The 25,423-nt window shown below is 48.2% G+C and overlaps 1 protein-coding gene across 2 annotated transcripts in view; it reads left to right on the forward strand.

Moving 5' to 3' along the window:
- The window catches only part of ARHGEF9 (Cdc42 guanine nucleotide exchange factor 9), a 239,128-nt gene that overhangs the window by 12,560 nt on the left and 201,145 nt on the right, over positions 1-25,423 (forward strand). For both annotated transcript variants that reach the window (XM_068151950.1, XM_068151951.1), the window contains exon 2: positions 15,033-17,758. In XM_068151950.1, coding sequence (XP_068008051.1) covers positions 15,101-17,758 — 2,658 coding nt within the window. In that variant the 5' untranslated portion in view covers positions 15,033-15,100. The remainder of the gene's footprint in view (positions 1-15,032; positions 17,759-25,423) is intronic.

Genomic DNA, 25,423 nt, shown 5'->3' on the forward strand with positions numbered 1-25,423 from the left:
TTTTCCCACCAAAACAATTCTATGATTCCATCTTAAGTCAGACAAGGAGAAGCCCAAGAGTGATCAAAGTCACTGGATGATCCCCCTGGCATCTGTGGGAACTGAGCTTTGCTTGGGTTTTCTGCTGGACAAGCCCACATTGTTAAATGCTTTTTCTCAAGCACTTCTTTTGTCTCCTCTGAAGGAAGAAGGGGTCAGTTTTTCCGCGCCGCTGACGTAAGCGGTGAATCACAGCTGCTATGGGAAGGTGCTCTTACTGGGACTAGCAACTTGTCAAAACATTTGCCACCTTCATCCTGCTGTCCTCAGGCATTTTGCAGCCACAGTGCCAGATGATTGGGTCTGACCACAGCTCCCAGTGTTCTTCTGATGCTTCTCGAGTGGGATGGACAGGAAGGATTGCCTCCTTAAGGAGCTTTTACTTCAAGGGAGGGATATAGCTTATGTATGGGACAGTCCACACGTTTTACTATAGGAAGGAAATGTGTCAGCATGCAGCATAGATCCAGCCTGTAAGCCAAGATGCAATTTTGCTTTGGTACCAGGTGCTAGCCCCAGCCAGATAAAAGAGACAGCACTGGGACAACATCCAGAGAACTCAGCAGGTTTTGCAAACGCTGGCAGTGCCAGCGAGCTGGAGCCAGGGCCAGCCCTGCCCTGCCTGTGCAGGCAGGTTGAGCCTCCAGTGTGGGAGTTTCTGTAGCTCTTGCACCAGCTGAGCAGGGTTGGAAACTAATCCTTGAGAAAACACCAGCAAGTGCTTCTTGACTTGCTATGGGCTGGTCCTGTGCCGGCAACAGGGTGCATGGCCTTGCAGAGCTGTGTGAGGAGCAGCAGAGGGAACTGGAGTTGTCTAGTCTGGAGAAGAGGAGGCTGAGGGGAGACCTCATTGCTCCCTGAAAGGGAGGTTGGAGTGAGGTGGGGGTTGATCCTTTTTCTCTAGTATCAGGTGATAGAACCAGAGGAAATGGCCTGAAATTGTGCCAGTGGAGGTTTAGGTTGGATGTTAGGAAGAATCTCTTTCCCGCAGGAGTATTCAGGCACTGGAACAGGCTGCCTAAGGAGATGATGGAGCGACTGTTCCTGGAGGTGTTCAAGAAACATGTGGATGTAGCTCTTTGGGACACAGTTCAATGGCTGTGGTGGTGCTGGGTTGATGGCTGGACTTGATGTTGGAGGTCTCTTCAAGCAAAACACTTCTGTGATTTTTATGAGCTGGCAGTTTAGTGTTTGTTGGTTTTGCCTGCTTGTAAGGTTTGTTTATCCGTGCTGTGCAGTTTCCTGCAAAACCCAGGTGGTGCCAGCATGTGGTCCCAAACAATTTGTGGGTTTAGAGGACAGGTGAAGATGTAGATGTGGTGGGCTGATCCTTGGAGATGAGGAGATGCTCCCTCAGGGGGGGTGAGATGGGTCCTTTCAGGGTGACTGGTCCTGTCCTTTCCGGCTTATGGTTGTTTTTTCATTCCCTTGCTACCTATGGCAATAATTTCACTTGCTGCTGAAAAAGACTCAACAGGATGTAGCAAAGGGTGACAGAAAATGATCCCTAATGCTTGGAACAAAATGCCCAGCTCCATGTAAAAAAGATTGAGGCTTTGGTCAATAAATATGCACATCTTACGACCCAAGATTTCCAGACCCCAGTTTGTGGAGGGGACCTGCCCTGCCGACATGGTGCAGCTAACAAACCAAACAAGCAGCTGTAGGCAGGCACCGGGAGCACATCCCCTGTCTGGCCAGTCTCACTGAGGTGGCTTTTCCCTGCAAAGGGGCTGTCAGCTCACATTGCTCACGCACCAGGGCCTCACTTGAGCCAGCCACGCTCTGATGGGAGCAGAAGCTGGCTTGGGACACAGGGAAGCTACATCGAGTTCAATTAGCATCATTACTGATGAGCTTTTTCGCCTTCTGGGTGGTGCCCCCACTGTGCCCTGTGGCCAGCAGGATGGGGCTGGGCAAGCAATGGTGGCCACATCAGTTGTGTCTCCTCTGGCCTCCTTTAGGGCACACTTATCCCTTTGTTAGGGTTAAAAAGCCATAGAGCCAGGGAATATGTAAATAATAATATAGACTGTAGGGGGAGAATAACGTGTAAGCAAAAATCTAGACTGTAAGAAAATAGTGACACAGAACTGAAAACAGAGTGAGGGGGAATAAAAGTATGTAAATAATAATATAGACCGATGGAGAATAACAAAGTAACAATAACTATATGTAAATAATAATACAAACCATAGGAGAATACTAATATTTGGGAAGGCACTGTGAAAGGTTTGCCACCAGAAGTTTGTTCTTGTTGAAATGTACTGCCTGAGAACAACTGAAATCTCCAGCAGCTCCTCCCCACAGCCACAGGGCTTTCATAGAATGGTTTGGGTTGGAAGGGACCTTAAAGATCACCTAGCTCCAACCCCATTGCCATGAGCAGGGACACCTTCCACTAGACCAGGTTGCTCATGCCCTGATGCCAATGTCAGAGCATGGTAAGGCTGTCACTTGTTGCTCACTATGTCCAAAGAAGAGTGACAAAGCTGATGAAGGATCTGGAGCAGGAGTCTTGTGAGGACCATCTGAGGGAACAGGGGTTGTTCAGCCTAGAGAAAAGGAGGCTGAGGCTCTCTACAACTCCCTGACATGAGGCCAGAGCCAGGTTGGGATTAGCCTCTTCTTCCAAGAAGCAATTGACAAGATGAGAGGAAACAATCTGAAGTTGAGGCAGGGGAGGTCTAGGGTGGACATTAGGAAAAGCTTCTTCTCCATGAGAGTTGTCAAGGCCTGTCCAGGCTGCCCAGGGAAGTGGTGGAGTCCCCATCCCTGGAGGGGTTTGAAAGCTGTGGAGATGTGATGCTGAGGGATGTGCTTCAGTGGTGACCTGGCAGTGCTGGCTAATGGTTGAACTTGATGATCTGAGAGGTTTCTTCCAACTGAAATGATTCTGTGATTCTGTTCTTTGAGTCTGTATTTAGGGACAGAAAGAGGCCTTAGAGGGAGGCAGTTGTGTACATGTGCGATGCCTGTTGACATCACCAGGGCACTGTAAAGGAGTTCCTGGATAAATGCTGAAATAATTCTTGGAAGTGTTTGAGCAGAACCAGTTGGTGCACATGCTCCCAGTCTTTGCACTGGAATTTGGGGCTGTGGTTGGCACCCAGCTCTGTTTCTGCTCCAGAACTGAACATGCTCCCGAGCACATCGTCACAGGAACGCAGACTGCAGAGGCTGTCACTATGGCAATGGATCGCCAAACGTGACCCTCTGCACCTCGTTTCAATATTGGCACCGCTGAGCTGCCTTGGAAGATGGCACTTTTATTTTTTCTAGAAGTAATTCCATGTCAAAGAGGAAATATAAATAAACTCCCCAAACAAAAGAAGCAAGGAAAAAATAATTCTTTCAAACATTTGAGCAGGAACAATAGGGTAGGATATGCACTCTCTGGGGAGAGCTAATGGCTGAAACCGATAGGAGCAGAGTCCTGCCTCGCTCCGCTTTGGAACTAGCACAAACCTTTGCTCAACCAAAGATTATTTATAGCAAATGTTATGGCAGAAGCATGTGTGACCTGTGAGCTCCCTGCTAGGGGAAGAGCTTTCCTGTGCTGTCTCTGGGACACAATAGACAATTATTTAGGCACTGTCTTTGTCTCGAGATATAAACAATTAAATGCCAGCTACTGGTTTCTGTCCTTCTGTTCAGACTGTGGGCAGCCATAGTGTTTTACTTCTGGAGAAGGAAAGGATTTTTAAGGGATTTGGTGCAGAGAAATGTCATGGCTGTAAGACTGCTGAAGTCTCTACTAAATGAATGGGAAAAGCAATATAACATCACAGAATCCCAGCGTGGTGGGGTTGGAAGGGACCTCTGGAGATCATCCAGTCCAACCTCTTCTAAAGCAAGGTCACCCAAAGCAGCTTGTCCATGATCACAAATTTTCTGGGTGGGCTTGGACACTCTCCAGAGAAAGGTACTCCCCAACCTCTCTGGGCAGTCTGCTCCAGGGCTTTGGCAGCCTCACAGCAAAGAAGTTTCTCCTCCTGTTCAGGTGGATCCTCCTGGTTTCCATTTTGTGCCCCTTGTCCTGTCAGTGAACACCACTGAGAAGAGTCTAGCTCCATCCTCTTGCCCCCCACCCTTTATCTCTTGCTGAGCATTGATCAGATCCCCTCTCAGGTTGTTCTTCTCCAGGCTCTAGGTATCTCAGCCTTTCCTCCTCACAGATATTCTCCAGGCCCTTCAGCATTTTTGTAGCATCTACTGGATTCTCTCTAGTAGATCCTTTTCTCTCTTGAACTGGGGATCCCAGAGCTGGACCCGGTACTGCAGATAAGCATCAAGCATCATGAATTCATTGCCTGCCAGCATCCTCAGGGAGGATGACAGCCAGGGGCTTCATGTTGTTCAGCTGACATTGCTGGGATGTGTGGGGGTGTAGACCCCTTAATCTGCCTGTACTCTTGTGTTTTAGCTCATCACTGTGGTATTATAGTACCTACATCTGCTATGGCATAGTAATTAAGTGTTCTTTTCTTTAATTAGCTACTTTCAACTGCTTACTGAGCAGCTTAAATAACCTACCTGTATAGGCAGATATTTCTCTGTTATAATGGTGTCAGTTGGTGCCAAATACCTGAGAAGACTGAGGAAACATAATCTTGTTGTGGAAGGTGACTCCTTTTTCAGGCTCCCTTATTCTGTTGGTGACCTCTATGCATCCTGAGTGTCAACAGTGAAATTCTTTTGAGATCTATTTGGTTGTCACCTTGATTTTGTTTCCTGTCTCTTTAAAGAATGGAGAGTTGTAAAAAAGGGCTGGGGCAGTGTTAAGGAGCATGCAGGGGCTAACACACCCCTAGTGCTGGTTAAATGGGCAGAGGACATGTTCTCCTCTGTGCAATTTATGGGTCTGCTCTGCGAGTCTGGAGAATTATTTCACAACAGGTACAATGCCAAAGCCTTCAGGGCTCTGTGCTCTGAAATTCAGCTTCAGTAGGAAGTAATCTGTTACATCTTCATCTTTTGATTTTAATTAACATGGACTTTTATACCTCAGTGTTTTCCTCTCATGTTTCTCCTGCTCAGCTTTGCATGAAGAGCTAGGTGATGGTTCTCTCCCCTTTATAAAGCTGTTGCTGACTTGGTGGGAGGTTTTAGGGCTTAGCATAATGCAAAACCAAGTGCTGGTAGCCTGGTAAAGTGCTTGACACCGTCACACCATCTCATCAATCCCACCAAACCACCAGTGTGAGCTGGTGCCTCCCCTGGCAGCACCAGCACAAGGGCAGTTTATCTGCCAGATGCAGTTGAGCAGCTCTGTCTCTCCCTCAGCCATGGGCAAAATGAATCTCCTGCTCTAATTTCATTGTGTTTAGCCATTGCACAAACTCTAAAGCTCCCTGAAATGGGAAGGAAGTAATGTTTAAATTAGACATGAGTGAGCTGATTTACTCAGGCTGAAGCTTGGAGTTCCGTCCTTATGAATACAGGGATGGAGCTGTCTGTCTGTGCATCCACCCGGCTGCCCCGGGGAGCATTGAATTACACAAAGGGAGATCCAGGGTTAAAAGAGCTTCAGCTTAGACCAGTGAAAACTCTGTGGGGCAGAATCTTGCTGCCAGAGGGAAAGCAGCATGTTTGCCTGCTCTTACTTTGTCTGGTGGGTTGTCACTCGTTGGTGGAGTGAGACTCTTGCTGCAGGTTGCTTTCCACTGCTGAAAAGTCAGTGTTACATAGAATGGTTTGGGTTGGAAGAGACCTTAAAGATCATCTAGTTCATGGGCTGGGACACCTCCCACTAGACCAGGCTGTTGAAAGACTCATCTAGTCTGGTCTTAAATACTTACAGGGATGAAATGTTCACAACTTCTCTGGGAAGCCTCTTCCAGAATCTCACCACTCTCATAGTGAAGAACTTCCTAACGTCCAATCCGAATCTACCCTGCTCTAATTCCAACTGATTGCCCCTTGTCCTGTCACCACAGACCCTTATAAAAAGTCCTTCTCCAGCTTTCCTGTAGCCCTTTTCAGGTACTTGAAGTCTGCTCTAAGGCCTCCTTGCAGCCTTCTCTTCTCCAGGCTGAACAGCCCCCACCCTCTCAGCTTGTCCCCATAGGGGAGGTACTCCAGCCCTCTCATCATCCTTGTGGTCCTCTTCTGGACCTGCTCCAACAGATCCATGTCTGTCTTGTCTTGTGGGCTCCAGAGCTTGATGCAGTACTCCAGGTGAGGTCTTACTAGAGCAGAGGAGCAGAATCACCTTCCTTGGCCACACACCTTTTGATGAAGCCCAGGACATGGTTGGCTTTCTGGTCTGCCAGTGCACGTTACAGGTCTGTCTGCTCCAGACTGTAAAGGAATTCAAACTGCTCTCCTGCCCATCATGGAAGGGGTTTAACTTCCTGTGTAACGTATTGTGCAGAGCATTTAAAATGCTGGTTGAATTCTATGGTTGCTTCCTATGGGCACTTGCTCAGTGCTCCTCAGGGAGCACAGCGCCGGAAAGTCGTAACTACTCTTGCTAATGGCCTGGAGATCCCTTTTGCAGATGTTTCATCCAATTCTCTCCTCCATGCTCCTTCCACCGCTGCTTAAAAGAATTGCTGTGCACGCTGCAGTGCTACCATGCCTGACTGAAGCTCAGCAGCAAGCTGTCCTCCTTCTCCTGTAAACAGAAGATGCTGTATTTTTGTATGGGCTGCAGCAGTTCCTGTTGTGAGCCATTGCAAGCTGGGGATCTGCTGGTGGGGTTTGAGTGTGGCTGGCTTATGTTGGCATTACCTGGTAGTGAGCTGGAAAGGCTTGAACGTGGCTTTGGAGTTGGGTCCTTCAGAGCGGCTCTGAGGAGGGCTGAAACGGCTCTGGAGAAATAAACAGAAAGGGGGGTGAAGTCACAATTCTCTCCCTATTTATTTGACCTAAATACACTGAAGTAACTGTACCCTCATGAAAGAGATAATTTCCTGACGCTGGAGAGCTTAACATCTGTTTCCTCCCATTTTTTTTTGGGTGGTAGAACATGGTAACGGAAGAGCTGGCGGGGTTTTCTTTCCTCTTTTTCTTTTGTATAGCGAGAGGCGCTGCATGCTTGGGCTAAATGCGCTCTCCTCGAGCAGACAGGTTTCTCTCAAGGGTTATATGATCATTTGTTCTCTATTTTCTCGTCTTCCTGCCTCCTCCCGCCCCTCCTGGAGAGGAGCGGATGCACCGAAGCCCGGGCAGGACTTCCTCAGCTCAAGCCATGCCTTCTGGCAGCCTGCGCCGCGTGCCCTCTCCCCATCGCCCCCCTTCACCGAGAAACAATGGCCAAAGGCTCCTTCTTGTTTGTTAGTTTGGATCCCGCAGAGGAAGAGCCGAGTGGAAGATCGTGTCCCCCGGGGCCCTCGCTGCATTCCAGCTCTGGCTGCTGCCTTGCGAGGCTGCCGGCGCCTTGGCTGTGCCACCCCCCAGGCCTTCGGCGCAAATCGGCAGCGCCACGCGATGCCGGCTGAGGCCAAAAGGTTGTGAAGCAAATTTAGCACTGCCGAGAGGTGAGAGAGGGGGATGGAGAGCCTTGGATGGTTGCATGTTGAGTCACTGCTCCACAGTGAGAGCAGACCCACTCTGAACATCCAGTGAGGCACAGGTAGTTGTGATGCCTGGAGGAGCCAGTTTTGTACCGGTTATTTCTCATGTGGCTTGAACCCTGGCTTTACAGAGTAGAAGTAATGAGTCTCAGACCCTCCATACCCATGGCTCCAAAAGTTGAGAGGCTGATCTTGGATTTCTCCAGGTGCTTTCTGCCAGAGACTCCGTGGTGCAGAGAACATTTCTCATGTCTGATTCTGTCCAGACTGGCCCAAGGGCTATGGCACCACCAATTTCCTCTTTGATCACTTCAAAGGCTTGTTGCTCTTGGAGGCTTCAGTCAAAATAGTTCCTCTTGGGTCACTTGATAAGAGGGGATTTACAAGTTGACTGTAACCTGGAAAAAGCATTCTCCAGAATGCTACAGTGCCTAGGGATGCCTGGGTTTCATTTTGGTGGCTGGTGGGGAAATGAAGCTGTTTGAATGGGTCCAGAAGAGGTCACAAAATGATCCAAGGGCTGAAACCTTTCTGCTGTGAGGACAGGCCAAGAGAGTTGGGACTGTTCAGCCTGGAGAAGAGAAGGTTCTGGGGAATCTTTCCTGTGGCCCTTCAGGACTTCAGGGGCCAGAAGAAAGCTGGGGGACAGACTTTTGAGCAGGGCTTACTGTGACAGGACAAGGGGTAATGGCTTGAACTCAAAGAGGGAGATTCAGACTGAAGAGAAAGGAGAAATGTTTGAGGGTAGTTAAGACCCTGTCCTAGGTTGCCTGGAGAGGTGGGAGGTGCCCCATGCCAGTGTTCATTCCAGGTCAGATGTTTTGTGGCTCTGAGCAGCCTGCTCTAGTTGCATCTGTCCCTGCTGACTGCAGGGGGTTGGGCTGGATGAGATGTAAAAGTCCCTTCCAACACAGAGCACTCTGATTCTGTGGGCGTTCCTGGGTGCATTTATTGGGATGTATACCCTGCCACTCAGAGAGTGGTCATGTTGGAGCATCCTCCTGTGTGGCATTCCCAATTGTTTTTTTAACCTTACAAACAATAATCAAGATGAGGTTCACAACACACACTGGAATGAACAGTCTGATCGCACAAGGATGTGCAGGGAACTGAAAGCCCATTACAACAAGGCTCTGAAGACCCATCTGTCAGGATAGGAAGGAGTACCTGCCATTTTTTCCTGTCTCCATGAAATGTGTCTCTGGAGAGTTAAAAAAAGAGCTAATTGCTGATTTCCTTCATGAGATGGTTCTGAAGGTACTGGGACAGCAGCAAGGTAGGACTTAAATGCTAGCTTAGGCTCAAGACTGGTGCTTTATCATCGGTCTTCCAGGCGAAGCAAACCAAAATATGAGAGAACACAGCAAACAGCAAAACCTCAGAACAGTTATTGATGGTTCTTGGAGTTTACTGTGCAGCAAGAAAGGGATCAGGCACAAGAATATGTGAGGAAATGTGTGCTTCTGTGGCTGAGAGAGTCCTTCCAAAATAACTCAAGCCTGAAACTCCATTGTAGGTCTCCTTTCCTGCCAGGTCCCAGCTCTCCAGCAGCTTTGGTGTTTGTTCTTTACAGCACTTTTTTCTTTAAGAATCATAAAATCATAGAGTCTATGATGGAGTTCCTTGGGAACACTCTACTCAGCCTGTGTCAGACCTTTCCTAGTTGGTCTTGCCTAGATGGCTGGTCTGGCTACAGCCTTTGGTAGGCATATGGATGCTTATTTTGCTGTGGTGGTGGATGACTCTTGCAGAAGAACAAGGGTGCCCATGAAAAGTCAGTCCCTGAGTGGTGGCTTGTGACAGCCCTGATTGCTTGGACCTGGTTTGAACAGGCTACCCTGTTTCCTGTTGCCAAGGAAATGTTATGCAATCATCAAGGAAATACAAAGCACCTAGTTCTTTCTTAAGGGTTTGGGTAATGCAAAATAAAGAAGGAAAACTTGGAGAAAGAATCATGCTCATCATGCAGATATCTGTGTAGCATATCTTGTGTCGTTTGCTTGGGGCTTTGTGCAATACTCATCCCTCTCAGTCCCCTGGAAGAGGAAGGTGAATTTTTCAGAATGAAAGGCTACTGCCTGATGAGAAGGGCAAGAGGGCAGGGTGTGGACCCATGAGACTGCTCTAAGTTGGAGCAGTTTTCAGTGTTTGATCGATAGCTGTTGTTTTATGAAACCATTTTCCTCACCAGGTGAGATTTGTGTTTTGTAGAACCAACACACCAGCCACAGCCCCCTGGCTGAGCCACCCTGTTTGGGCTCAAGAGAATTCCAAGGGATAGTGGAAGAGGTGCAGAGTAATAGTATTACTTCATGTTCTCTCTGGTTAGGACATCCTCCACTATAAATGCTGCTTAAGGTGGGGAGAGGGGAGTAGGGAAATAAAAAGGCCATTGACTAACTGTTATAGTTTTCTGGCTAATAAATGTTCTCAAAAATACACTTGAAGTGTTCCATTGACTTCTGCTCCCCAAAAAGATGAGTAATGGTTTATCAGATACTCTCAAGCCTATTCTTCTCCCTACTATAATTTGTTCTTGTCATTAAGGGCCTTAGTGCCCTGGAGCCTGTGTGGTTTGGTTGATAAGGTTGACAGCTTTTCTCTGGTTGGCTTATTTAAAACAGAGGTTTCCCACAAGCAAGCTGCTGTTGCGTATTTGCACAGTGACAGACACTAATTTCAGTGGCTGTACTGGTTGATGGAGCATAGCAAATCTTGGCACCTGGTTGAGGAAGCCTGAGCAAAGGTGGCTAAAATTTGTTCAGATGCAGAGAATTTGCCTTGGTGTTTGGAGGCTTTGCTCTGGGTGAGGCAGTGGCAGTCCTCAGGCTGGATCTGGTTTAGGTGACAGTGCAATAACAAGTCCTGAGCTGGCTCCTGCCAAGATTAGTCAGTGATTTTGGTGTGTGCAGTCCAGCAGGCTTCACTGGTGTGAAGGAGACAATAACAAGGTGCTTTTCTCGCATTGTTTGCTAGCAGCCTGTCAAAGGGCTTTCTGAACACCATCCCTGTGTCTTGCTGTTCCAACAGCTCCTTAGGGAGGGCTTTGTCAAAGCAACAATGATGGTTTCACAGATGAAGAGAGGTTCAGGTGAGGCTTGAAGGATGTTGACTTGCTGGAACGAGTCCAGAGAAGGGCAACAAAGTTGGTGAGGGGCTTGGAACACAAGCCCTATGAGGAGAGGCTGAGGGAGCTGGGGCTGCTTAGCCTGGAGAGGAGGAGACTCAGGGGTGACCTTATTGCTCTCTACAACTACCTGAAGGAGGGTTGTAAACAGGCAGAGGTTGGTCTCTTCTCCCAGGCAGCCAGCACCAGAACAAGAGGACACAGTCTCAGGCTGCGCCAGGGGAAGTTCAGGCTGGAGGTCAGGAGGAAGTTTTACACAGAGAGAGTGATTGCCCATTGGAATGGGCTGCCCGGGGAGGTGGTGGAGTCGCCGTCACTGGAGGTGTTCAGGAGGAGACTTGACAGGGTGCTTGGTTACATGGGTTAGTTGATTAGGTGGTGTTGGATGATAGGTTGGACACGATGATCTTGAAGGTCTCTTCCAACCTGGTTTATTCTATTCTATTCTGAGGCTGCAGTGGAAGGGAAGCGGGGAGAGGAGCCACCAAGCACTGGTCCCCTCTTCGCATAGAGCACTCGGGTTTGGCTTCATGGTGGTGACTTAAACTTATGTCTGTTTTAAAGCTGCTTTTAAAAAAATTACTCTGTATATATTAATTCTCTTTCTTTTAAAGCCACCCTTGAGCCCTGTGGTTCTGGGTTGTGTTGCTCCTTTGAGGAGGGCCATACAGCCTCTTTCTTCTCTGTGCTAGCATCCCTCCAAAGACCTCACAGACAAGCCTTTGAATCTTCTTTCCTCATGCAGGATCCACTGAGCCAAAAACAATAAAACATGAAACTGGAAAGAGAAAAAAAAAACACAACAATAAAATGTGGACCTTTTGTGATGTGTGTTTTTTTTCTTTTGCTGCCAGTTGGCTGCACAACTTAAAATTACTCAAATATTCTTTTTTTTTTTTTCCTTTTTCCCACTCCTTCAAATCCATTCAAATGTGTTACTCTTTAAATTGCAGCAGGGATGATGTCTGTGAATAACTCACAGACCCAGAGTGACAGCCTGGGGAAGGAGGAGCTGGTGGTCTCCTCAAGCACCATATGGAGGAACAGTCCCACTAAACCCTTGGTACTTTTGGGAACAAAAGCTTTCTGTGGTCTCTACAGACCCAGGGCAGCACAGTGTCTGTGAATGTGTGCTACAGGGTTTAAGTGGAGGCAGGTGGCAAAAACAAGCCTTTGCCTGGGGAAGGAGGTTCTCTTTGAACATGTGCATCGTGGTGAGTACAAAAGACAGAGGGCTAAGTAAGTAGATGGCCAGAATAGAGTGAGGCATTGTGTTTGGAAGATAACTATAGAATCATGGAATCATTTTTGTTGTAAGAGACCTCTAAAGTCATCAGTTCCAACCATTAAACCATGTCCCTCAGCACCATGTATCCACTGTGGCTTTAAAATGTCTCCAGGGAAGGGGGACTCCACCACTACCCTGGGCAGCCTGGTCCAGGTCTTGACAACACTTTTGGGGAAGAAATAGTTCTTTGTATTCAGCACTAAACCTGTGCTGCTGCAACTTGAGGTCATTCCACTTATCCTGTAGCTTTTTCTTTTGGAGAAGAGACCAACACTCACCTGGCTCCAGCCTCCTTTCACAGAGTTCCAGAGAGCCAGGTGGTCTCCCCTCAGCCTCCTTTTCTCCAGGCTGAACAACCCCAGTTCCCTTAGCCGCTCCTCACCAAACCTGTTCTCTAGACCCTTCAACAGGTTTATTTTCCTCTTCTGGACCTGACCCAGCCCCTCGATGTCATTCTTGGAGTGAGGAGCCCAAAACTGGGCCCAGGATTCAAGGTGTGCTTTCACCACTGCCCAGTCTAGGGGGATGATCCTTGCCCTGGTCCTGCTGTTCCCTAATTGCTGTATGGTCAGGCTGTGTAACTATATGAGGTGTAGCTGGCAATACCCAAGATGTGTAACCATACAAGGTGGAGCTGGCAGTGCCCAGGGGGTGTAACCATACAAGGTGGATCTGGCACTACACAAAATGCGTAACCATACAAGGTGGAGCTGGCAGTGCCCAGGGGATGTAATCGTATGAGGTGTAGCTGGCGCTGCACAAGGTATGTAACCATAGGAGGTGGAGCTGGCAGTGCCCAGGGGGTGTAACCCTACAAGGTGTATCTGGCACTATACAAGGTATGTAACCATAGGAGGTGGAGCTGGCAGTGCCCAGGGGCTGTAATCGCATGAGGTGTAGCTGGCAGTACCCCGGGTGTGTAACCACACGAGGTGTGTTTGGTGAGGTGTTGGTGCTGGCGGCTACGCAGGCTGCTGTGAGGAGAGGCAGTGCTGCCCGGTGCTGGGCACATCCAGTTCTACAGCGGCTGCACCGCAGCCCAGAGCAGAGCCCAGACTGGGGAAACATGGTTAAGGAAGGACAAAACCAACAGAAAGGAGTAAGAATGGATGAAAAAATAGGAAACAGTGCTGTGAACCCTGAGGCATGTGAGGGTGAGGTCCAGGAGCAGGGCAGTGCTCCCTGACGGCAATGGCGTCCTGTGGAGGCCCCACAGGACAAGCGTGAGGAGCAGAGAAACGCAGAGAGAGGAACTGCGGTGTCCTGACCTTACCTCTCCCAATTCCTCATCCCCTTGCATCCCCTGGGAGGGGTTAGAGCAATTGGGATGGAAGGAAGGGAGGTAGAGCCATAAAGAGAGCAGTTGAGCTGTGGGGAGGAAGGGGGTGAGTGTGGGTGAGGTATTGTGTTAGCTTTGCCTTTGCTTCTTGTAATCCAAATCCATTTCAATTGGCAATAAATCAGATTAATTTTATCCAAGTTGAGTTTTTTCTGTCTATAGTTGATAAAGGGCCTCCATATTTTTGTAACAACCCATGAGCTTTTTCATCTTCACTTTTCCCCTCTGTCCTGTTTGTGGAGGGAGAGTGGTAGCCTGCTGGGGTGGACATCTGGCACAGCCAACCCACCGCAGAGCCAAACGCTCGTTTTTGCTGTCCAAAGTACCACTGGTGCCAAAAATGTTTGTCACAATCCCTGTGTCATGCCTTGTAGTGGAAGCCAGATGACTTCTTCATAAAAACAGTGGTGTAGTAGTTGTTTCCGTTAAGGGTTTTGACTTCTCTTGGCTGTGCTCTTCTTCCTTGATGTGTCTGCCATCCACAGAGGTCTCATGGGTGGTTGCTTATTGAAACTAGATGTGGTGGCAGGGTATGGACAGAAGTTTATTTAATTGAAAGAATGAGCCCTTTTTTGTCCATGAGGTGTCCAGGGCAATAGCTGCTGCATCCATAAGCTTTATTCTAATAGAAATAGTGAGTGTAATGGATGAGAGTAGGAGTGAGACTGATGCCTTTGTGTCAGTGCTGCAGGGTGACTGCCTGTTCTCTCTTTATTCTCCCTATGCTCAGGGTGTAATGGTGAGTTTTCCCATTGTCCAGCTTGTGGGCTGTACTGCTTGTTCCTAGTCTTGCTTTCTTCTTCCTACCATGACTAGAAGTGGAAATTGAGGGAAGTTAACCCTGTTTAGTGCCTAGCATGAAGTTCTGCATGTCACAAAGGTAAAAGGTAATGTGAGGACCTCCTTATGTAGCTGTGGGAGCAAGACAGGGTGGGTGGTGCACCAGCAGAAGAGAAACATGAGGATCTGTATGAGCAGGAGTTTAAATGTGTTCTTGCAAAGGGTTTGGAATGGCTGCCAGTGCTGTAGCACTCGTAGTTTTAATCCCTTCACATAGGGTGGAACTCATTTGAGGGGAGCATGTGTTTTGAGTAGCGTTGAGTGGTAGCCAAGCAGCTTTCATTTAGCAGTCCAGTTCCAGCAAAGGATTCCCATGCTGGTGCCATAGCTGTAGTAGGAAAAACTTGGCTTGGATATTTCATGAGTTTTCTAATGCTGTAGTATTTCAGAATTGCATGAGTTCCAGGAAAAGGCTCATCCTGACTTTCCTTTGAATGCCTGCCTGAAGAGACTGAACTCACTGGGAGCACATTGCCGGTTCCTGGCAGATGGGGCTGGTGGAGATGACAGTGACATGTGCAGGGATGCTTTACTATAATTTCCTCTTTTCCTTTCTATAGTGTACTCTGATTCCTTTAGGGTCCTGGCCATTTGCAAACCAAATCTGTGATTTATGGTGTTCTGTGTACACTTTGTGGTAACCTTATTAATGCAGGAAGCTCTATTTGCAGTTGCTAAATCTTGCAGTCATTTAAATCAGATTTCAGCTGCTTTAGGACTTAGACAGTTTAGGAGCAATATTTCAACCTCACTTGAAATCAGTGGCAAAACCACCACTGCCACTGGAATAGGATTTGACCTGTGATACTTCAATGATTGTGACTTCTAAAAAAGCTCTTCCTAATTGCATTCCTCTGTTCTTCTTTCTATTTCCTTCAGTCTTATGAAGAAAGCAAGCTGAAGACAATGCATCTGTGACCCCTCACACCAGCTTGCGCGCCGGGGCGATGGAAGTTCTAGAGGGCCGCCAGCATACTGGTCCCGTGATAGCTCCAAATGGATATGCCAACAGGATTTTCCAAGCAAATGTGGAGGAAGGGAGTACTGATGTGTTGGAGGGCTGTGGTGCTGAGCACTGCACCTCCAGTGACGCGATCCCCGGTGAACGGGAGGAGGCACCCAGGTATAAGAAGATGACCAGGGGCAGCCGGATCTGGAACTTTGTTAGACGAAGGAAAGGGCTCTCAGCCAATAAAGAGAGACCCCAGTCCATGATCCTACTGGGAGTTACCTCAGAGGTCACAGAATTAAAAAAGCCATCCTTCATGGACAGGGTAAGGCCATCAAAAAAGGGAAGAACCTCCAGGGTGGCTAAGAACACGGATTTGAGAGCGTCCACGGTGCAGGTTGCCTGTGACCCTGAGGAGGACCATCATGGCAGTGGGCAAAGAGCTATCTACAGGGTTAAGAAACCAGGCGATGGTCGGAGGCCCTCCCGCCACTCCTATGCGGGGTACATTGATGATTTGGATTCTTCTTTTGAAGACATAGAGCTGAACATCAGCATTCCTGAAATTGATGTCAGCGAAAGCAAATGTCTCAGGGATACTAATGTCAGGTTACACAGCGAGGATAATGATAGCAACTGCCATAAAATACCAGCCAGAAAGAGCGAGTCTTTGAATTTTGAGAACTTTAAGAGCCCTTCAATTACAGAAGGGGACAATCAAAAGAGGTGTGCTGTGCTCCCACAGGAGAGCAGAAGAGGCAGAAGCTCTGATGTCTGGAGCTATCTGAAAGGAATTTCATTAACTAGCAAAGATAATTCAAAGCTTCCAGATCAAAGGGCTGAAGCCAATTTCCAGAACTTAGAAAATATAACTGATCCTTGTGCTTCTTATTTTGACTTTGATACGAGATGTGAGGAGAGTCTCAGCCAGCGGAAAAAATCAAACAGTGCAACCAAAGCCACCCACTTTGGGGGTGTTGTGAAATTCTTCACCAGTGTGGCTGAGGCAGCTCGGAGGCTGCGAGGCTCCACAAGGGCTTTTTCACCTGATGAGAAAAGGCCTCAGCGGAGTTTCCGAGGCTGGAAGCAGGATGTGACCTCCCACAAAGAGGGCTTGGTTATCGAGAACGAGAGCGCAGGGGCGTTCTGCACGGTGGGAGCTTGTCTGCAGTCCCCAGATTCAGGCACGTGGGACAATCTGAGCTTTGAGAGTTTGGTGGGGAGGGAGCCTATGCAGCATTGCAAAGCCACAGAGGCGTCACACAGTGTTGGTTCCTCTGCCCTGGGCAGCGAGAATGGTAAATGTAACCAAAGATCACTTGCACCCTTTGGGCCAGAACCGTCCATCTGCTGCTCGCCGGAGCATGCAGGTGACTCTTTCACAGAGCTAAACACTAAAGACCTCCCTGAGGATTTGATTGACTTTCCACAGACGGCTTTGGCCAAGCAGGCTGAGGATTCAGATAGCACTCCTAGGAAGACACAGGTCATGAGCAGGGATGTGCCATCTTCTCAAGGTCTTCCTGTGAGTAATCTGGGTGCTGCAGACCTGGACCATTCTTCAGCTGCTGATGGTGACTTCCCTGCAGTGACTGAGGCTCTGATCCACCTTCCACAGACATCACTAACTAAACTTGATACTGATTATGTGGCTTGTGCTCCAGTGGTTGCTAAAAAAGTGGATCCATCTCCAGCAGTTGCTCAGGAGCTTTCAAAGACAGAACTGGATATGCAGGACTTGAGAAATCCTGAGCTGCCTTTGCAAGACTTGTCTAGAGGTAAGCTGGGGATTCAAGACACTGGCAGTACTCTGGAGAAGACACAGGTCGTGGACAGGGACCTGGCATGTTTTCAAGGTCTTCCTGTGAATAATCTGGGTGCTGTACATCTGGACTGTGCTTCAACTGCAGATGATGACCTCTCTGCAGTGACTGAGGATCTGATCCACCTTCCACAGATGCCCCTAACTGAAGCTAATACCAAGGACCTGGCTTGTGCTCCAGCGGCTGCTAAAGACATGGATCCATCTCCAGCAGTGGCTCAGGAGATTTCAAGGACAGGACTGGATATGCAGGACTTGAGAAATCCTGAGCTGCCTTTGCAAGACTTGTCTAGAGGTGAGCTGGAGGGACAGGACTTGAGTACTACTCTGGAGACGACACAGGTTGTAGGTGAGGACCTACCACATTCTCAGGATCTTCCTGTGAATCATCTGGATCCTATGAACTTGGGCCATTCTGAAGCTGCAGATGGTGACATTTCTGCAGTGACTGAGGCCCAGATCCAGCTTCCACAGACAACCCTGATGGGAGAGATTCAAGACACGAGCAATACTCTGGAGAAGGCACAGGCCATGGGCAGGGATCTGCCATGTTCCCGAGGTCTTCCTGTGAATGACCTAGATGCTGTGGGCCTGGGCTGTTCTCCAGTGGTTGGTGTTGACATTTCTGTGGTGACTTTTTTAAAATGCACAGCAGGACAGGTTTTGGAGGAGGCTGACTGCCACCTTAAAAAGCATGGAACCACTTCCTTTGTAGAAGAGAACTCTCTGGAACTAATGGACGGAGAGGATCAGTTTAACTGTGACGACGAGTGCCGGCCCTTCCAGGTGCGCGTCTCCAGAATTGTCTCCTCTGGACGCCTCAAAAATGGAAAGGTAAGAGCAGCTTCTGCTGTAACCTTTTCAGTAAGCCCATACTGCCAAATATCTGTTAGTTCCCCTCACTCTGAGAAGGATATTGAGAGGCTCCAGAGAAGGGCAATGAAGCTGGTGAGGGATCTAGAGCACAAGTCTTGTGAGGAGCAGCTGAAGGAACAGGGAAACTTCTGTGGGTCACCTGAGGGTTGTTCAGCCTGAAGGAAAGGATGTTGAGAGGAGATCTTCTGCCTCTGTACAGCTCCCTGAAAGGAAGTTGGAGCCAGCTGGGGGTTGGTCTTTTGTCCTGTCACTTTTTTTTTTGGGAGAAGAATGAATGTCCTCAAATTGTGCCCTGAGGGAGGTTTAGAATAGAATAGAATTAACCAGGTTGGAAAAGACCTTTGAGATCATTGAGTCCAACCTGTCATCCAACACTATCTAATCAACTAAACCATGGCACCAAGTGCCCCATCCAGTCTCCAGTTTAGGTTGAATGTGAAGGACAATTTCTTCCACAGGGGATTGTCAAGCCCTGGTCCAGGCTGCCTGGGGCAGTGCTAAAGTCCATGTCTCCAGAGGGCTTTAGAAGCTGTGGCAATGTATTGGGGGATGTGATTTAATGGTGACCTGGCCATGCTGGGTTAATGATTTGACTTGGTGAGCTTAAAGATCCTTTCCAATCTAAACAAATCTGTGATTTTTATGATCTTATGATGATTATATCTTGGGGATAGATACCTTAATTGAAGGCCTTTGGGCCTTAAATACCCATCCCTGAGTGAAAGGTGGTGGCTGGAATTATGGCAGTGCATTCCTGTTTGTTATTAGCAAGTCTTTCAAAGCCCTTAAAATTGTCAAAACTTTCAAGTGACCATTGCATTTTGGACTAGTCTTGGGTATTGCAAGTCTGTGTTGTCTAGGTGAACACTAGGAAACCTCGGAAGTCCTATAGGGAAGGAAATCACAGTATCACAGTATAACCTAGGTTGGAAAGGACCTCGAGGATCATCGAGTCCAACCTGTCAACACAGACCCCATGACTAGACCATGGCACCAAGTGCCACGTCCAATCTCCTCTTGAACGCTTCCAGGGATGGTGACTCCACCACCTCCCTGGGCAACCCTTTCCAATGACGAATGACTCGCTCGGTGAAGAACTTCCTCCTCACCTCGAGTCTAAACCTCCCCTGGCACAGCTTGAGACTGTGTCCCCTTGTTCTGGTGCTGGTTGCCTGGGAGAAGAGACCAACCCCTTCCCGGCCACAACCACCCCTCAGGTAGTTGTAGAGGGCAATGAGGTCACCCCTGAGCCTCCTCTTCTCCAGGCTAAACAATCCCAATCATACAAGCAGGATGAGAAAATGCTTTGTGAGTCTGATAGATTCCCCCAATAACTCTTAACCCATTGCGTATCCCTGTGTGGGGCCCAAATCTGTGAGCTGTAGCAGCCATATCAGCTATGCCAGGCTCACATTGCTCCATACCAGCTGTGGAATCAGTTGATGAGCTGAGGTTGAACAAAATGACTTCTTTTTAAGATGCCAGGTAGAGGAATTGGATCAATGAAACTTTCTCCTTTCCTTTTGGGCTTGGAGAGACCAGCGATGTTACAGAGGTGATGACATTAATCCCTGTTGGAAAAGGGGTCACTGCAGCTTCTGAGCCAAGAGGGGAAGTGTTTGAAAATTGGCAGTGGATTAAAAATGTCAGGAGGGGAAGAACAAAAAAAATCAAAAAAATCTGAACTTCTGACTCACAGCTGCAATGGGCAGCACCATTGTTAGTTATTCCTGGAGTTGTTTTTCTGCTTCCATTTTGTGTAATACAAGAAAATACAGACAGCTCGCTGTGTAATTGCAGGAATTTGGAGAGTGGTTAGTCACTTCTGGTGGTGCCTGGGAGAAATGGGTTTAGGAGGAGCTTGAATGAGAGGACTGTGGTAGGATGGCTCTTCACAGGGATTGAGCTGGAAGTGTTCTGGGTAGGGGAAAGATAAGAGAGGTGTGGATGGATTGAGTAGAGCAGCGGGAACACTGTATTCTTTTCCCAGAGCAGCCACGCAGACTCACAGAATTGCTTCAGTTGGAAAAGACCTCTAAGATCCTGGAGTCCAACCATCAACCTAACATCATCATGGCCATTAAACCATGTCCCAAAGTGCCATGTCCATATATTTCTTGAATGCCTTCAAGGACAGTGATCCCACCACCTTCCTTGGCAGCCTGTTCCAATGCCTGACCACTCTTGCAGCAAAGAAATTGTTCCTAATATCCAACTTAAACCTCCCCTGGCACAATTCCAGCCCATTTCCTCTTGTTCTATCATCTGATAATAGGGAGAAGAGATTGACCCCCACCACACTCCAACCTCCTTTCAGGTAGTTGTAGAGAGCAATGAGGTTTCCCCTCAGCCTCCTCTTCTCCAAACAGGGCAACCCCAGTTCCCTCAGCTGCTTCTCATAAGACCTGTTCTTTAGACCCTTCCCATTTGCTATCTTTGGGCAATGGCTGCTTGCCTCATTGTGGAGCTCTTGGGGCAAAACCTGAGTCATTGCTCAGGTCATCTGTGACCAGGAGAGGCCATAAGCCCCAGCTGAGCTGGTATAGCATACACACACACTCCCAAGAAACTTAAGCATGGTGCTTGAGATAACTGGACAGGAAACCTCCCCCGAGTTCCCGTTGAGCACGGCGATAGCAGAATGACCTCTGGGCTGCTGTGGCTTCCGGCTTCACGCAAGGCCTGCTCCCTCAGAAGGCACAAGCAGTGGTGGTGAGGGAAGGAGAGCACTCAGCCCTGCTTTGTGAACACCTCCTGCACCCCACAACTCAGACTAGAGATTCAGAGGTGCACAGTGATCTTGGTGGCTGTGTCAAACCCAGACCAGTTTGGTAGTCTTGGACAGAAACGGAACTAGAGAGCCTGCCAGCAGCTCTAGAGACAGAGGTCCTGAGATACCTGAGGGATTTCATAGAATCATAGATTGGTTTGGTTTGGAAGGGAGCTTTAAAGGTCATCTAGTCCAACCCCCTGCAGTGACAGGGACGTAGAATGGCTTGAGTTGGATTTGCTTGTCTGTCTCACCAGGGAGCAGCCCTTGCAAATGTTCTACCAAAAATAAACACGCAAGAGGAGTAACTTGAACGCCACAGTAGCACCACACTCCAGCCTCTTATTGTTTTAGGGCTTCATCCAGCTCTTTGTTGGCACCTGTTCCCCAGGACAGTTGTTTGCCCTCCTGTCTCCACTCTGGGCTGCTCTGTGTTAGTCACAGGATTTGTATTTCAAGTGAGACACTCAACTGCAAGTAGGCAGAAGGTGCTGCTGGGACATGGTGGCTTGGCTTGGTCAGCTGCTGTGAGCAGGCACTGTGGCAGCTTTAAGTATGTTGGCTGTGCAAAGAGAGAGCTCAAGCAAATACTACAGGAAAGATATTGAGATGCTGCAGAGGGTCCAGAGGATGACAGTGAAGCTGACAGAGGGTCTGGAGATCAGGTTTTGTGGGGAGCAGTTGAGGGAACTGGGGTTGTTCAGCCTGGAGAAAAGGAGGCTATGGGCTCTCCACAACTCCCTGAAAGGAGGTTGGAGACAGATGTGGGAGTTGGTCTTTTCCAAGGAAAAAGGGACAGGATGAGAGGAAATGGTCTCTAGTTGCCCTAGTAGAAGTTTAGGTTGGGTATTAGAAGACATTTTCACTGAAAAGGTCCTCAGGGAGGTGACTGAATCCCCATGCCTGAAAGTCTTTAAAAGAGGCAGAAACATGGTGCTGAGGGACATGATTTAGCACCAGACTTGGTAGAGTTAGAGAATGGTTGGACTTGATTTTAAAGGTCATTTCCAACCAAAATGATTCTATGAAAAGCACAAAGTACTGGTTCTCGTTGAGGCTCCTGCCCAAACCTCTTGGGAGATGGTTTAGAAGATTGAGGCTGGTGTAGCCCAGAGCAAGCTGGAGTGGGAATTAGGGGATTTGTACAACGGTCCTGGCAGCACAGCAAATCAGTTTGGCTCTGCTCTCCTGCAATTAGAGCCCCTGTTTTGTGCTTTCCTAGTACTGCCTTTTAATATTTGGGAAGGAACTGAGTGAAGTTATGGACAAGTAATAGCTCAGAAGGATTTGGTCCTAATGTTCTAAAGGAAAGAGCCTTGCAGCAGCATTTAATGGGAAGTGCAGCTGTAGAAAGGTTGAAAACCACTTCTCAAGCTGTGCTTCTGCCTAGTTGCTTTCAGACCCCATCCCAGATTCTCATTTGTTCTGGAAACTTCTGAAACACTGGAGATAGAAACACTCGGAAGAACTGATAGAATGTTAAAGGTCAAAATAGATTGTCAGTGGGAAATGAATGACTCATTCACCACTCACACAGCTGCAAATAGGGAGTGAAAGTGCCTTCCTTAATTTGAGAGATGGGTGTCTGTCAAATATGGAATTGGAACATCTCTGTGAGGAGGAAAGGCTGAGAGACCTGGGGCTGTTGAGCCTGGAGAAGAGCAGCCTGAGAGGGGATCTGATCAATGCTCAGCAAGAACAAGAGGATGGGGCCAGACTCTTCTTTGTGCCTCTTGTCCTGCCACTGAGCACCACTAACTGGAAACCAAGAGGTTCTATCTGCAGGAGGAGAAACTTGTTTGCTGTGAGGGTGCTGGAGCCCTGGGGCAGGCTGCCCAGAGAGGTTGTGGAGTCATCTTCTCTGGAGAGCTTCCAAACCCTCCTGGACATTGTAATCCTGGGCAACCTGTTGTGGATGCTGCTGCTTTAGTGATGGGGGTTGGACTATATGAAGTCCCTTCCTCTCCAGAAGTCCCTTTCAGGCCTCACCATGCTGGGATTCTGTGACAGGAGAAATGAACTGAGAGATGCCATGGAGGTTTTACTAAATTTTGGATAGTTTAAGACCCTCAGAAATGATAGAAGTTTCCATTTTTCATGTTCCCACTGTAGTGAATTATCTTCATCCTGCCTCTTCTAACCCCACAGCATCCTAACAGGAAGAATGCTGCTGCTGGGAGTCAGGCACAGCCCCAGAAGTTGTTTTTGACCACTTCTTGTAGCTTGTGATGATGCTTAGGTGGAAGGAAGCTTTGTTACTACATTAACTACTTTGTGGTTATGGCATTTCCATTGTGGTTTCAAACCACCCCTTGTGCCTTGGACAGGGTTGTTGGGGGATTTGATACCTCCTTTGGGAATGAGATGAGGGAAGGTTGCAAAATATCCATCTCACTGCCTATTTAAGACATTAGTTTAGATGACTGAGGACCCAGAAACTTGGTTACTGGGAGCAGAGAGTTCCTTCTTGCTCATCTCTGGAGCACTGCAGAGCAGTTTGGTTTGTGTCACTCTTGCAGTGTGGAGCCGAGAATTTTCACTGTGGGCTTTCTATGCCCTCTGCTGGCTTTCTTATGAAATGAGAGTTTGGAAGAGAAAACCACATCTTTTTTTACCTCCAGCTTGCTGCTGGCTGTTGTGGCTGCATGTCGGCACCACTTGGGTTTGTGATGCTGTTTTCTGGGGGAATTATGATTGCCAGAAGTGTGAAAATGATTTCCACAGGTTTGTCAGCTTTGGCAAAGGGTGTTTGTCCTGTAAGATGAGGTGCCAGGCTCCAAAGATGCCCCAGGTTTCCCAGGGTTCAGAGCTGTGTCAGCGTCTGTAGGATCAAACTCTGTTATCACAGCAAGTGGTTGCAGATCATAGGATCAGTTTGGGAAAGACCTCTAAGGTCGAGTCCAACCATGAACAGAACACAGCCAGGTCCCACTAAGCCAAATCCCTCAGCACCTCATATCCATGGCTTTGAAGCCCCTCCAAGGATGGGGACTTGACTTGCCTAGCCTTGACAACCCTTTTGGGGAAGAAATTAATCCTCATGTCCAAACTAAACCTCCTTTGGTGTAACTTGAGGTCATTTCCTCTTGCTCTGTCACTGCTTCCTTGGCAGAAGAGACCAACCCCCACCTGGCTCCAACCTCCTTGCATGAAGTTGTAGAGAGTGAGAAGGTCTCCCATGAACCTCCAGTGTAAACAACCCTAGTTCTTTCAGCCACTCCTCCACACCAGACCTGTGCTCTAGATCCTTCACCAGCTTCACTAGCTGTTTTTCCTGAGCATCCATCAAGTTTGTTCTTGAATCTTGTGCTTGAGACACTCCATGCTGTAGAACAGGAACATGAATGGTTCATGCTCATGGTGCAGGATCAGAGCTTTCGTGGTGTCATGAGGGGCTGTGATTTCTGTGCAGTGTGTGCACAGTGTGTGGGAAAAGCAGTGCCTCTCCCTGTGTGGTGGGTCTGACTGGAAGCACAGGATTACTGATTTGCCTGAGCCTGCACATGCCAGAGGATGTTTGCAGATTTGCTCTCTGATAGCTGGGGCATATCTCAGATCCTCCCACAGCTTTGGAGTTGCACTCTAGTGCAGCAGCTGCCAGTAGTCTGTTCACAAGGGGAAGATCTAACTTGCTTTTTCTGTGTTTGAGGAGACATTTCCAGTGATGTGCAACAACTTCTCCTAGTGACCCTGAGCTTGAGACTGTTTCGTTCTCTCTCTGCTACAGAACGTTCAGGGAGCAGCTGCAGAAATGGGGCTGCTGAGGTGATCTGTCTTTTCCTTCCCCACTCTGTTGTGTGATTCTTACTGGGAAATGGATATTTCTGAGAGCTGATCTTCAGAGCTTGCTCCATCTCCTGGTTATTGGCAGTAAACTGGGTTGTGTCTCAGCCTACGGCTGGGAGTTGTGCTTCCAAAAGACTTTGTAGTCTTTCCAAATGCAGAAATAGCACTTTCCTTTCTAAATCCTGCTGCTGCCAACAGAGCTCTTCCACTGTGCTCTGCAGTGAGCTTCCACTGAGTTGCAGAATGAGGATTCTGTGTATTTATGGCTTTTAATATGGCTCTGTCTGACAATCATCTTATTTTTAGAGGAGACAAAACCTCCCCAGCCTATCTCCAAGCTGTTCAGCTTTTTCTGTTTTTAATAACCACGAGGTGCTAGCAAAATCTTGAATTAAAGCTTATATTTAGTGCTAACTAGAGTGGGGTGGGGTGGTTCTTATTTTTTTGGTAAGCATATATTTAGGTTTGTGAGGGAAAGGCAGGTGGAGTTTGCAGTGCTGACGAGCTTTACGTGTCTCTAACAGCACCAAACTCAGCTTTCCACATGGCTTCTTAAAATACTTGCTGGGTCTTGTGCTCGTCTACTACCCAGCCTCAAAGTCACAGCAGGCCACCTCCTGCCATCCTTGGTGCTGAGTAGTGATGTGGATGCAGACCTCTGGGCATTGCTGGCCTTTGTGCTGAAGGGATTATGTGGCCAAATCTTCTGTAAGTGAAAGGTTTGCTTTGGGTTTTACCTCCTCCCAGCTGTTACCCAGTCAAGAGAAGCATACAGGGTCACTGGACATGGTGCTGGGAGCAGGGAGAGGGAGATGAAGCCTTAATTCATGCCACTGTGCTTTTGGGGTAATTATAGCCTGTCTGCTTCTTTCTTCATCTGTAAATAAAGGCAGTGGCCCATCAGTGGAAGCTGGGGCTGCTGGAGCCTTGAGGGCAAATAGACCAAACCATATGGGGCACCCAGTTAGTAGCTGGGCTGTGGAAATACGACAAGTGTGCTCTAATTGAAGCTAGAAGCCTCCCACTGAGGAGCACCTCCTGTTTTCTTCTCCTGACCTTTGTAAACT

This window comes from Melanerpes formicivorus, unplaced genomic scaffold, assembly GCF_026170545.1.
Source record: "Melanerpes formicivorus ecotype bairdi unplaced genomic scaffold, bMelFor1.0.p_v2 SCAF_22, whole genome shotgun sequence".
NCBI lineage: Eukaryota > Metazoa > Chordata > Aves > Piciformes > Picidae > Melanerpes > Melanerpes formicivorus.